The sequence below is a fragment of the Pimephales promelas genome, chromosome 17 (genome assembly GCF_988280905.1).
Source record: "Pimephales promelas chromosome 17, fPimPro1.hap1.1, whole genome shotgun sequence".
Taxonomy (NCBI): domain Eukaryota; kingdom Metazoa; phylum Chordata; class Actinopteri; order Cypriniformes; family Leuciscidae; genus Pimephales; species Pimephales promelas.
Genome location: NC_142785.1, coordinates 4044358 through 4058091, shown reverse-complemented (window position 1 = coordinate 4058091; position 13734 = coordinate 4044358). Strand labels below are relative to the sequence as shown.

At 34.4% G+C, this 13734-nt stretch overlaps 1 protein-coding gene across 1 annotated transcript; it reads right to left on the bottom strand.

The window, feature by feature from the left end:
- Nucleotides 1-2239: 2239 nt before the first annotated feature.
- On the bottom strand, nucleotides 2240-10107 carry cabp5a (calcium binding protein 5a). Its single transcript, XM_039657658.2, has 6 exons — nucleotides 10056-10107; nucleotides 8019-8049; nucleotides 5502-5645; nucleotides 3076-3185; nucleotides 2588-2735; nucleotides 2240-2473 (listed from the first exon to the last, which is right to left on the bottom strand). The coding sequence occupies exons 1-6, from the start codon at nucleotides 10089-10091 to the stop codon at nucleotides 2445-2447; spliced, it is 498 nt and encodes a 165-aa protein (XP_039513592.1). The 5' UTR covers nucleotides 10092-10107; the 3' UTR covers nucleotides 2240-2444.
- Between the last annotated feature and the right edge of the window lie 3627 nt (nucleotides 10108-13734).

Genomic DNA, 13734 nt, shown 5'->3' with positions numbered 1-13734 from the left:
TCACCAAACCGGAAGTCATTCATTTTCAATGGAAGCTGGCTTTTCTCAGCTACAAGGAGCGTGCATAGACAGTCTAAGAAGTGGACAGAGCCATCTCATTGGAACTCCATTGAGACGATTGAAGCCCATTTTTGGTGATTTTTTAGCACTTCCGTCCCTGACGCGCAGACTCAAACAGAGCTTGATGTCGTAGTTGTGACGAGAGCAACCTGTCTGTCTTCTAGTGCTGTGGCATGAGAAATCTGAATCATTCCCTTCCTATACATGCAGAGGCGGAGAGTGTGAATAGGAGCTGTCCATGAGCTAGGAGAAGGAGACAATTCTGCTAGGTATTCTGATGAATTATTTTATCATTTTGCCTCCACGTTTCCCCGATTGCGCGCAAGCTTCTTCTCCTGTACATACGGTAATCTCTCTACTGTGTGACAGAGAGTCGCGTGGGTATGACGCAATCGTTAGCCTACTTTCACTAAAACTGCTTCTACGGGGCCATAACAAGGTAATGGAGCATTTTATACATTGTTGTGTTTCTTTAGAAATAAATAAAGGACAAATGGGGTCTTCAAACGCCTCAGATGTAAAGTTATTCGCTGTCAAAGTGACGCCAAAATGAATGGGAGTCAATGGGAATGCTAACGCAAGTGAAGTTCTGCTACAAGATGGCAGCTCCCGCGAGGCTTCAACTTCCGGTTGATGGATTACCCCCTTGGGAGCGTCAAATCCACCGGCGTCGCGTTTTGAGCGTCAATAGGCTCTATGCATGATCGCTTCCGGGTTTGTCTCAGCACTCCCAGTTACATCCGGTGCTGCGTCAGAAGCCGGTTTTGCGTTAGGTGGAGATAGTGTCAAATTACACTCGCTGTTTACAAAAACTTTCTACAGAATATCTGCAGCAGTTTGAATGTTATGACAGTTGGTCAGTGTGGTATTAGTCCCGCCCCTCCTCCACTGTGATTGGACTGCTGGGTAAAAAAAAGTGACAAAAACGCTCAGAGCCTCGTTACGCTCATGGCGTTTAAAAAACGCGGCGTTCCTATCGAAAACAATTGAAAACATACGCCAGGCGCGTGGAAAAACGCTTTGTTGGACACACGGCCTTATCCATGCTAGGCCTCATGGATGTGCCAATCCAAACTGTACGCTAATTGTCAATCCTATTTGACGATAGTGGTCCTGACAGAATTACAGTTATTAATTTAGCCCAAAAATATTTCAGCGCCTCTCATCAGATCTTCCTTCCATTATCCCCTCTAATCTTCCAAAGAAAGTTTCCCTTAAAAGTGATTTCTAATCTTCACCATCTGCTCTCGGCAGCGGCCCAGATTACATGGCTTGTTTCCGTTTTTTTTCTGAGAAACGACAGATTAATGGAGACATTTGGTTACAGGAAGCCTACAGGGTCGTGCATCATTCATAGAAATGATGTTGTCGAGGGTGATGACGACAGCGGACCGGGTTGAAGATCAGAGTCCAGTTGAGAGTCACTTAATCTGAAGGTCTCAGGCATAAAGATTAGGATGAACGAATGACAGAGGCTGCATCCGAAATCACATGCTCTCTTTAAAAGGTGCTAGTTTTGAATTAACACAGTCTCATCCCAAAAAGTCATATAACTGACGTTTTGGGACGTATTTTGACCATACGTCAATATCAGCCTTTTTAGGGCCCCCTTAAACGTCGGTAGATGGCGATCCCGGGCCGTCATACAACTGACGCTTTACCTTTAACGTCAGTTAGGTGACGGGTTAGGTTTAGGGTTAGGTTTAGGTATGGGGTAGAGTTAGGATCCCATAACCTCATCTACCGACGATTAAGGGGGCCCTAAAAAGGCGAATATTGACGTATGGTCAAAAGACGTCCCAAAACGTCAGTTATATGACGTCTTGGGGTGAGACCGGGTTGTTTGAATAAGTATTTACTTAAAAGTATGTTTTTATGATTGTGTGTAGATGAAATGTAATGGGCATACTACATTCGCCATGTTGTCATGTGAGTCATTTGCGTCACTTCACAGCCATTCATAGATCCTCTCCAATGGCCTCATGGGATGGTAAAGTGTCCATCATGCCAGAAGAAGTAGGTTCCCCGCGGATACCCTTTTATAAGCCTTGTGAATTTAATATTTCACCCATTAATGGGAATGGATGCGATTTCTTTCTTCTTTTATGGAAACTCACATTGACATTCACAAAAAGAGAAACGTCACTCCATGTCTTTTATTTCTTCATTTTGTATTTTATTGAGGAAATATCATTTAAAATGATGGAAAATGATATTATTGTATATATAATGTCAGATAAATATTGTGAATATAGTTCTAAGATCAATAACTTAGTATTGCATTGAAAGCTTGAGATTTTTGCATAGTTTGTGGGGGTCTTTCTGTACAATCATTTTGCTTTATGTATGTTTTATGTATCTGCAGCATCCAGAAGTTGATTTTCTCAGCAGCTTGACAACATCTTCACAAATTCTGCAAAAACAAGCCGAAAAGCATTTCACACGTAAATGTGTAGGAAGTGTGAGGAGTCTATAAATGCTTGTTTGTCTAGCATGCCGTGCACTGAAAATGTGTGTCATTTCTCACCTTCAAAATCTACTGTACCGTCGCCGTTATTGTCGGCCTCTCGGACGACAGCGTCAATCTCTTTGTGGTTCATGTGTTCTCCCAGTAATTTACTCATAGCAGATCTCAGTTCCTCAGTTGTGATCGAGCCATCGCCATCCATGTCGAACTGTAGACAGGAAAAAAGGAAAAGAGTTCATGTGAAGATAGATTTGGCACAGTGCGTGGTTCTCAATGATATTTGCATTTATGCTGGCCGTGACCTCTAAAGACCTGAGAACCACTGATCGGCTTTTCATCCAGAGCAAATTGAGTTCATTAACTAAGGACTTCATCCTCCTCTCACCCGCTAAGATGAGAGATAATAACATTATGGTAACAGATCAAATGGAGTTTGCTAAAGCCAGGTGAGAGTTTCGACGCCTTCTTTGGGTGAATCCACAAAATACCTTAATTGTTCATCATTGTGCATCAGCAGACACATGTTTCTCTTTAGTTTGCCTTCTCACCTCTTTGAAAGCATCTCGCAGTTCCTTCACACCAATCATGCCTGCTGTCTCTGCCAAAAGCTTTGGGGTCATTAACTCCACAAAGTCTTCAAAGTCTACCTTCCCTCCCACTGAGACAAAGAGAAAGTGAAAACAGAACACAAATAGATTTCCCTTTACTTTCTTTTGCAGGTGTATAATATTGTAATATGCAAAACTATTGAAACTTGTTTCCGCCACTGAATAAAAAAAAAAATTATAATAATTGTGACTTTTTATCTCACAATTGCGAGATGTGAAGTCAGAATTCTGAGAAATAAAGTCGCAATTGTGAGATATAATGTTGCAATTGCGTGTTATAAAGTCAGAATTGCGAGATATAAAGTATAGCCTAAAGTCGCAATTCTGAGAAAAAGACAGAAGTGCGACTTTTTATCTCACAATTCTGACGTTTTTTTCTCACAATTGTGAGTTTACATCTCGCAATTCTGACTTTATAACACATAAAAGTCTACAAGAAGCTAGAGTTACTGAGTTACCGAATAGACTCTTTAAATGATTTTATATTAATGATAAGAATTGTTTTTACTGATTTTGTATGCTAAGAACCTGCTAAGAAATGTTTATTATTTTTTGTATTTATTTATATGCTTTTTGGACTACAGATTTAAAAGATTGTTTTTTTTTTAAATTTATACTGTATTTTTATTTCGAACATTTACTGTTCTGAAAATATATTTTTTTTTAATATTGTGATGCTGCCAGAAACTTGAGTTTATATGTTGAAATTCTGACATCTTTTCTCAGAATTGTGATATAAACTCGCAATTGTGAGTTATCAGGCCAATTCTTAAGGTGAAAAAAATAATTTAAATCTCACAATTTCTGCACTTTCTGATTTTCTCACACATTTCTGACTTTATATCTCGCAATTCTGACTTAATAACATGCAATTCTGACTTTATATCTCGCAATTGTGACTTTATATCTCACAATTCTGACTTTATAACTCACAATTCTGACTTTATATCTTAAAATTCTGACTTTATATCTCGCAATTCTGACTTAATAACACGCAATTGTGACTTTATATATCTTGCAATTGTGACTTTATATATCTCGCAATTGTGACTTTATATCTCACAATTCTGACATAACTCGCAATTCTGACTTTATATCTCGCAATTGTGACTTTATAACACGCAATTCTGACTTTATAACACGCAATTCTGACTTTATATCTCGCAATTGTGACTTTATAACACGCAATTCTGACTTTATAACACGCAATTCTGACTTTATATATCTCGCAATTCTGACTTTATATCTCACAATTTTGACTTTATATCTCACAATTCTGACTTTATATCTCGCAATTCTGACTTTATATCTCACAATTCTGACTTTATATCTCGCAATTCTGACTTTATATCTTGTAATTCTGACTTTATATCTCGCAATTCTGACTTTATATCTCGCAATTGTGACTTTATATCTCGCAATTGTGACTTTATATCTCGCAATTCGGACTTTATATCTTGTAATTCTGACTTTATATCTCGCAATTGTGACTTTATATCTCGCAATTCTGACTCTCGCAATTCTGACTTTATATCTTGTAATTCTGACTTTATATCTTGCAATTCTGACTTTATATCTCGCAATTCTGACTTTATATCTCGCAATTCTGACTTTATATCTCGCAATTCTGACTTTATATCTTGTAATTCTGACTTTATATCTCGCAATTGTGACTTTATATCTCGCAATTGTGACTTTATATCTCGCAATTCTGACTTTATATCTCGCAATTCTGACTTTATATCTTGTAATTCTGACTTTATATCTCGCAATTCTGACTTTATATCTCGCAATTCTGACTTTATATCTCGCAATTCTGACTTTATATCTTGTAATTCTGACTTTATATCTCGCAATTGTGACTATCACGCAATTCTGACTTCATATCTCGTAATTCTGACTTTATATCTCGCAATTCTGACTATATCTTGTAATTCTGACTTTATAACACGCAATTGCGACTTTATAACACGCAATTCTGACTTTATATCTCGCAATTCTGACTTTACATATCACAATTCTGAGAAATAAAGTCAGAATTTACTTATCGCAATTCTGAGAAATAAAGTCAGAATTTACTTATCGCAATTCTGAGAAATAAAGTCAGAATTGCGAGACGTAAACTCGCAATTGTGAGAAAAAAAGTCTGAATTGTGAGATAAAAAGTCGCAATTACCTTTTTTATTTTTCATTCTGTGGCTGAAACAAGCTTCCATATTATGCCAGTACTTTGAATTTAAGCCAGACAGTAACATAGTGTCGGCCCAGATCTGTTACACATGGACTCCACATGTACCGGATCTAGGCCGAGACTATATTGCTGTCTGGGATGCCTGATAGAGAAAGACACTCTTTATGCTACTTACAATTCATGTTAATGTTCTGGCCCAACTCGATCAGCTCCATCTCGGTTGGCATATAACCCATCGTCCTCATCAGGTTTCCCAGGTCCTTACAGCTAATAAGACCATCTTTATCTTTATCAAATTCATTGAATGCCTCTCTCAGCTCTGAGAACAAAGAAAGAGTCATCAAGTTCACTCTTAAAAAAAAAAAAGGTCTTTCAATTGCCATTGATGGTTCCATAAAGAACCTCTGACATCCATGGAACCTTTCCATTCCACAAAAGATTCTTTATAGACCACTTCACAAGATGTAAACAACACTGGTCCAGAAGCACTTCCTGTTTCAGTTTGTAACTGTAAATGTAAAGAAAACATCTTAAAGATGTTTGTTTAACTTTTTGATTCAGTTTTAAATGTTCTGTTGGTTGTATTTTATCCCAGCTTTTATGTAGTGTTAAAAAACTGAAACAGGAAGTGCTTCTGGACCAGTGTTGTTTACATCTTGCGAAATGGTCTATAGTGGGAAAAAAAGGTTCTTTGGATTATTACAATGTTCTTCACACTACGTATGTAAGTCACACTAGACTTTTCATTTCTATTGATGCATACAAATGCTAAAGACTGGAAATGCAAGCTCATGTGAGGAAGTTTGACATTTGGAAGTTCCGCATTGCTACGGTAAGGAGCCCCGCACATGACATGCGGACAAATATTTATTGTGCTTTTAAGTCAATTTTGGCCACAATTTAGGAATTCGTTCACTAGTTTTAGTTAAATTGTGGCCACGAATTAAGAATTTGTTCCCAGGGTAGGTAATTGGTCATTTCGGACAGGCTAGCAATAGCAAGCTAACTTTTGACATCATACGAACCGAATGCAATGATTGGACAACTTTTGTTTTAGTCCTGAGGCTCCAACAGAAGATATATGTTTTATATGAATTTACTTAGACCACTTTATGGTCGATCACCATGAGTGCAGAAGGCGCAATGATATGATGCAGCGCCTGAAAATAGGCTAATACCAGAGACAATTTATATAGAGATGCCACTTCCTAAACCTTCAATACAAACATACAGGGAAAACCCGTAACACCAAAGATGGCAGACCAGTGGCATGACTAAAAATGACCTCAAATGACTTTGCTAATACCGAGCTGGGGACTATTTTGAGGCGCTGCATCATATCATTACGCCTGCTGCATGGTACGGCAGTAAAATTTCTTTATTATTACGCGGGAATGAGAGTAGGCCTATAGTTCCTAGCCATATAAGCCTGGAAAATCGCAACTTTACATTTTCCGTCTGTCTTAGTGCACGATGTAACTACAGAAGAGTTTTAAATAGGAAAAATATCAAAACTCTTTGGTAATTTTTTTTTTTTTTTTGAGAAATGCTAATGGTCTTGTACACTTCAATGTTGTATGCTAAGCTAAGCTATGCTAAAAGTGGTACCGCCAGAACCGGAGATCAACCGAATGGATTCAAAAACGGTAAAACTCAACAGTTTAACTCTGGATGTGTGGAGTTGTAAAATTTGTCTATTTCCAAAAAAAAAAAAAAAAGCAGTAGCACCTCATTGCAGTACACAAGATCCAGGGGGTGGAGTCGGATCCAGATCTGAGGGGTGGAGTTGGGTAAGTTTAGGGGTGGGTTTAGGGATCAGTGGGTGGAGTTGGGTAGGTTTAGTTGTATGTAATCCAGATCCAACTCCTCCCTGTGGATGTCATGTTCTGCAGTGAGAACCATCTCACAAAAAGTGGAGTATTCGTTTAATGATTGCTATCAGGATGTGAAGAGTCTTTCAACCAGCATAACAAAAAATAAATAAAATATGGAAAAAAATCTCCTATACGCTGATTTCACGCAGCCGCCATTTTGAAATCGCTCCGGTGGGAAGAAAACCGGAAGTGTCGCTTTAAAGGGGGGTTGACTGCTTTCAAAATGGCGGCTGCGTGAAATCAGCGTATAGCCTACCCTGCCTTTAAATTGTTCGCTTGTTTTAGTAAATCTTAGTCACGTTGAACTTCGATCCCTCGTTTTGATTTACAAGGTTAACAAATTAGAATGTTGCCATGATTTAGTAAAATGAGGGAATTAGTTTAGAAGTCGTGGGAATGAATTATTACGATGTGCATGCATGATTATTTTATGTCCGCTTGTCTTGTGCAGGGCTCGGCTCGGTAAACTCTGATGTAGAAATTTCGTGTGCTCGAAGTCTAGTGTGACCGCAGAAAACATTTGTTCACTCAAAGGTTCAGGGAGCCAAAACTATTTAATGGCATCACTGCAAGATCCTCCGTTTGAAACCTTTTTTGTGTGTGTGTGTATAAACCGCACATTTTATATTTCAGTAATAAAAGCTATTAATTACAATGAATAAATAAGTAAATAATAAAAAAAAACTCTGCAATATTTATCTACAATATTTCTTCTCTTTGAAATAGTGCCAAAAATGTGTCCGTAAAATAAAATGAGGTTAAAATTTGTGATATCTGTCATCTGTTGCTTTGACAGTAGTAGAATATATTGTGTTTACCTTCAATTTCATCATCTGCCAATTCTCTGTCCTGCAAAACCAAAATGACAGGTAGTTAATCCACTCAAACGTCGTCTGGACGTCCTGGTCTCTTTTTGGATATTTTCTTCCCCAGATTAATCTAAGCTTATTTTAAATCCCAGTTTGATAATGGAAAAAAGTGCTTTTTAAAGTGCAGTGCACTGTAATATATCTCATTAAGAAGATACACTCAATGGCACGTTCCTCCCATTTTCATATGAATTAGTGGGTTTATCACTGAATGTGACTAAAGGTTTAGTGTGATGACAGATTAATACCCCAGCTGATTTAGTGGGGATGAATATGATTATGCGTCTGCTGAATCAGCCCAAACACAGACAATAATTTAATACACAAATCCATTAATGACAATTTTCTGATTGCAGCATTTCCATTTTTCTCATATTTAGAGATTTAAAAAAAACTAAGAAATATAATAAAAACGAATATGTTTTCTTTAAAGAAAACACAAATTTGTTAACGTAATATTTCACTATAGTTTATATGAACTAAAATTCTAAAGCATCTATTAATCTCAGTTAATGTTAAATTCAACTTTTATTGAACTAACAAAGAACAATTACATTTGAATTAACCAACGTTAACAAAGATAAATACTGTTATATACTGGAGCTCATTGTAAGTTAATGCATAAACTGGGACTTTATTGTAAAGTGTTACCAAATTAAATAAAAGTAATAAAAAAATAATAATATACTAAACATAATAAAATGGGATAAAGTAGTTCAACACAAATATATTATAACAATTTTCTAATTGCATTGTACAGTTATGTTTTATTCCCTCATATTCATACTAAAAAGGTTCACAATAAGGTTCCATTATAAAGTTAGTTTATGCATTAACTAACAATACAATACATTTGTTACATGATTTACTAATCTTTGATAGAAAAATAGGTTAGGTGTTAGCTTAGGTCAACTTTTGATTTTAATCATATTAATACACACTGAAATTAACATTAAAGATTAGGGCTGGGCAACGATTAATCGTGATTAATCGCATCCAAAATAAAAGTTTGTGTTTACATAATATGTGTGTGTGTACTGTGTATAATTTTTTTTGTATATAAAATTTCACACATGCATATATTTGAATAGATATATATATAATATTATAACATAAATATAACTATATAACTATATTAAAATGTATGTTTTCTATAAATTATGTTTTAATATATATATATATATACATTATATCCATGCAAATATTTCTTAAATATATACATGCATGTGTGTGTATTTATATATACAAAATAATTATACACACTACACACATATACATTATGTAAACACAAACTTTTATTTTGGATGCGATTAATCGCGATTAATCGTTGCCCAGCCCAATTAAAGATGAATAAATGATTAGGAAGTTCGTTGTTCTATATAGCTAATGTATGTAGTTGGTTGACAAATGAAAGTTTATTATAAAGTGTTATACAGCCATAAAATTAATAGAAATACATAAAAAACATAATATCATCTTTATATCATCAACTCATCAAAATAATTTATAAGTTATATTCAACTTAACTTTTTAAGTCAGTTTAACATAATTCAAGTTGATACACTGTAAAAAAAATATTTTTAAAATTTGTTATCACAACATTTTTTCTTTTGTCAAATCAACTTAAATAATTTATTTAGTTCAGACAACTTATTATTTTGAGTTTCCGATGATTAAATCAATCTCCTTCATTGTATTAATTCACTTTTTCCAGTTCATTCAACTTAAAATTTTAAGGCAACCAGGTTACTTAATTTTTTAAGTGAAACCAACAATATTTTTTTTATAGTGCATACTTCAAGTTCAGCAACTGAACTTAAGTTCGGTGAACATTTTCGACAGTGCAATACAAAAATAATTTTCTATAAACACAATTAGTCTGGACTGTGTTCCATAAGATGGGATGATGATGAAATAATAAACACTTTAAGAAAACAAATCTGTCATCTTCTAATGATTGTAACTGTAATTATTCGGCATACTTACAACTTTGGCTCCTCGTAAGAAGATGCATGCAGTCATAACTGTGAGTGTGACTGTGATCCAAAACTGCGGATATAACCAAGGCATTAGTATGTGCATGTATCAGCTTATTCATAAGGTCATCATACATGATATGCATTAAAGTTTTGAACAATGAATGACAATATTAATATAGTAGGCTTACCCTACTGCAGTCCGTCCGGAGTGAGACCTCTCGTCTCAGTGTTGCTTGATCTTCCTCTGATTGACTGGCTCGGCTCATGAGGGCTTTTGTATGGTGTCTGAAAGTGACCGGGGGAGGGGTCACTCTCACATCATGCTCAACAATCAGACTCAGGAAATAAAGTCAACCAACTGCTAACATTGATGTTTTTGCAAAAATAACAATCCTGTTCAATTCAATAAATAAAGTACACAGTCAAAAAATCTGTCGTTTTTACAGAAATAATGATTGCAGAATAGCTCAGTAAAATGCAATGAACATTATAATTCCTTGAAAGTTGACCGTTTAAAATGAGTAAAGTTTACACCCAAATATTTAACAAAAGTATCTGAATAACAGACAGACGTCAAAGATTAATTAAGAGCTATTTATATTTTATTCCAACATTGAAGACACCTGATGTTAACAAGCAGAATCACTAAAGGAGAAAACCGTCATTTTAAAACAAACACTGATCACCATAATGGTGACTTAAATGTACGTTTTTGTTGTAAGTTTTACTCATTTTAAATGGTTAACTTTTAAGGAATTAATTTAATTAATTAATACTCAATTCTAATTTGTTAAATTTAATTAATAATATTGCTTGTAATCTGTTGCTACAATTTTTCAATTTTCGTTTTTATCCACCATGATGAATCCAAAGCTCATCAGTTTCACAAGCTGAGGTAAATAATAATATAAGGTGCACAGTGACATTCACACAGACGCAAAACAGCATTATAACACACATGTAAAACTAAAATAATGCAATAAACATTCCTTTAACAACATTATATGACACAAAACACAGAAAACAGAAAAATTCAATGAAAAATGTCACACTCTGGGAGTGTCAATTTACGGCTTTTCACAGTCAATTGTAAGATATTTGTTTACTTTAAAAAAAATTACATTTAACAGTATTTTAGAGTGAAATTATATGAAATGTATAAGGCGAGATCTAAACAGCTTTACTCCGGTTATTACAAGATTTACAATTAATTAATTAACAGGTTTTTATTGTCACGTTATTACAGTCTTGAAAATCGCAATAATGCCTGAATTTCACTGTAAAAAATGTTGCAGGCATTATGGAATGGCATTTTGTATATAACATATTGTTGGTGGAAGCAGTAATTTGTGCACATGACACTAAAATAACGAAGTAAACGTTAAAAAATCATAAGAAACAAATCAAATATAATGTATCACACTGAGATATAGTGCTTTTTCACCTTAAATTATAAGATTAAAAATGTAGGGCTAATAAAACACTTTTTACAATATTTTATAGTAACATTTCATCGCATTAAATTTAATATAGTATTTCACTGTATATGGTAACCATGAACAGGTTGTTTAGATTTTATGCACATTATAAATTTGACATAATCCTAATCCTAAATAATCATGTATTATTTTTATTATTTATTTATTTATTTATTTACTTTTTTTTGTAGTTAAATATTTGAGCATAATCTGTGCTTTTCAATTGACAAATAGAGATTAAATGAAACGCCCCTGCTGTTTCTACATGGGCGTTAATTCATGTCATGATGATAAATGATAAATCCTTTCCGCATAACTGTTTTCTCAGAAAATGTCCCTTTTCAGAACTGTCCTAGAGCTTTAGTGCACATCACACTATTGTAGTTATCAGAATAATTCATACACAATGCTCATCATGTGCTAATATAAAACAAGACTAGTGCACATGCGAATGTCTGTTATTCCACAGATGTATTTAACTATTTATCTCGTTGCTGTTACATAATGTATGGTTTCATCCAAATCGTACCCAAATCCACAAATCTGTTGCATAAGGGTCTAAAGTTTTATTATTATTTATTTATTTATTTCTGTGTATGTTTTTTTTTTCTGTGATGTCAGAAAAGGTTACGTAACGGACAGCATCAAGAAGAAACTAAGGAGCAAGAGTATATTTAGGTGTCATGGTGACCCAGGATGAAGTTCAAAGAGAAGTGGAGGAGATGAGAATATTTCAAAGCGAGGATAAGAAGGATAAAAGGCATAACATTACATAAACTACCAGCCAAACGCAGTCTACTTACACCTAATGCGCAACTTACACAGCTTGTGACGTCGAAAGTAGCGTAGTTCATCATGGCTCTGAGTTAATATCAGCAGTATCACTCGCATAAGTTGCTCTTTAGAATCCGTATGTTTGTTTGGCCGAAAGCTAGTTATTTTACTTTATAAAGGTTTAAATATGGCTATTTTCTTACACAAACGCAGCGCTTCGCTTCAGAAGGCCTCTTAACCCCTCGGAGCTTGTGCAGAACTTTTATGATGGATAGATGCACTTTTATGGACTTCAAAAGAGAAACAGTAAAAAGCAATTCACTGCCATTATAAAGCATGGAAGAGCCAGGACTTTTTAAATATAACTCTGATTGCATTCGTCTGAAAGAAGAAAGTCATATACACCTTGGATGGCTTGAGGGTGAGTAAATCAAGGGCTCGTTTTCATTTTTGGATAACCCTTTAAATCAATAGCCTATTTAAATAACAGTGAATAAACAGTGAATTTTTAGTTAAAAACAATTAAAACCATAGTCCATTTACAGAGGTACATTTTTAGTTTACTGTGGTAATTTTTATGACCGGTTAAAGCCTGGATGGACAATGCATTTAGTGTCCAGTCCAGTTGGCATTTAGTTCTTATATAATGCCAAAAAAATTGCTTATTTTGTTTATTCACTCATAAATACAAACAAATACAATAATATAATAAATATTATATGAAATAAATACAAATGCTGTCACTGATAATTATACCAGATGAGTAGTAACAAATATAATTCTGTATTATTGATGTGAAACCTGTTGTACTTTAATATGAATTATTTTGAAGCAATTTTGAAGCAACACCTGTGACATGGGTTTAAAATAGCTCGATTAATATAAACACAAAATATTATAGTGTTGTTTTCCTGTTTTTTAGATGCATTTCATCTATGAATTTATGTTGTTTTACTATTGTACTTTAATATTAATTTTGAAGCAATTTTGAAGCAATACTTTGATGTGACGGGTTTAAAATAGCTCGATTAAAATAAACACACAAAATATTATAGTGTTATCTTCCTGTTTTTAGATATAGCTGTTCTATATCCATTTAATCTATGAATTTATGTTGTTTTACTATTGTACTTTAATATGAATTATTTTGAAGCAATTTTGAAGCAATATTTTGATGTGACGCGTTTAAAATAGCTCGATTAAAATAAACACACAACATATTATAGTGTTGTTTTCCTGTTTTTAGATAAAACCAGTCCTATATCCATTTCATCTATGAATTTATATTGTTTTACGTTGAGTCTGACTAATAGACTCAAACATTTAGCGACTTTGGCTTCTTATTTCACTCTTCAACACGCCACTAAAAAATCAGGTTGTGTGTGTGTTGTAATGAAATGCGTATTTAGAAAACATTAGAAACCCTTAATTTGA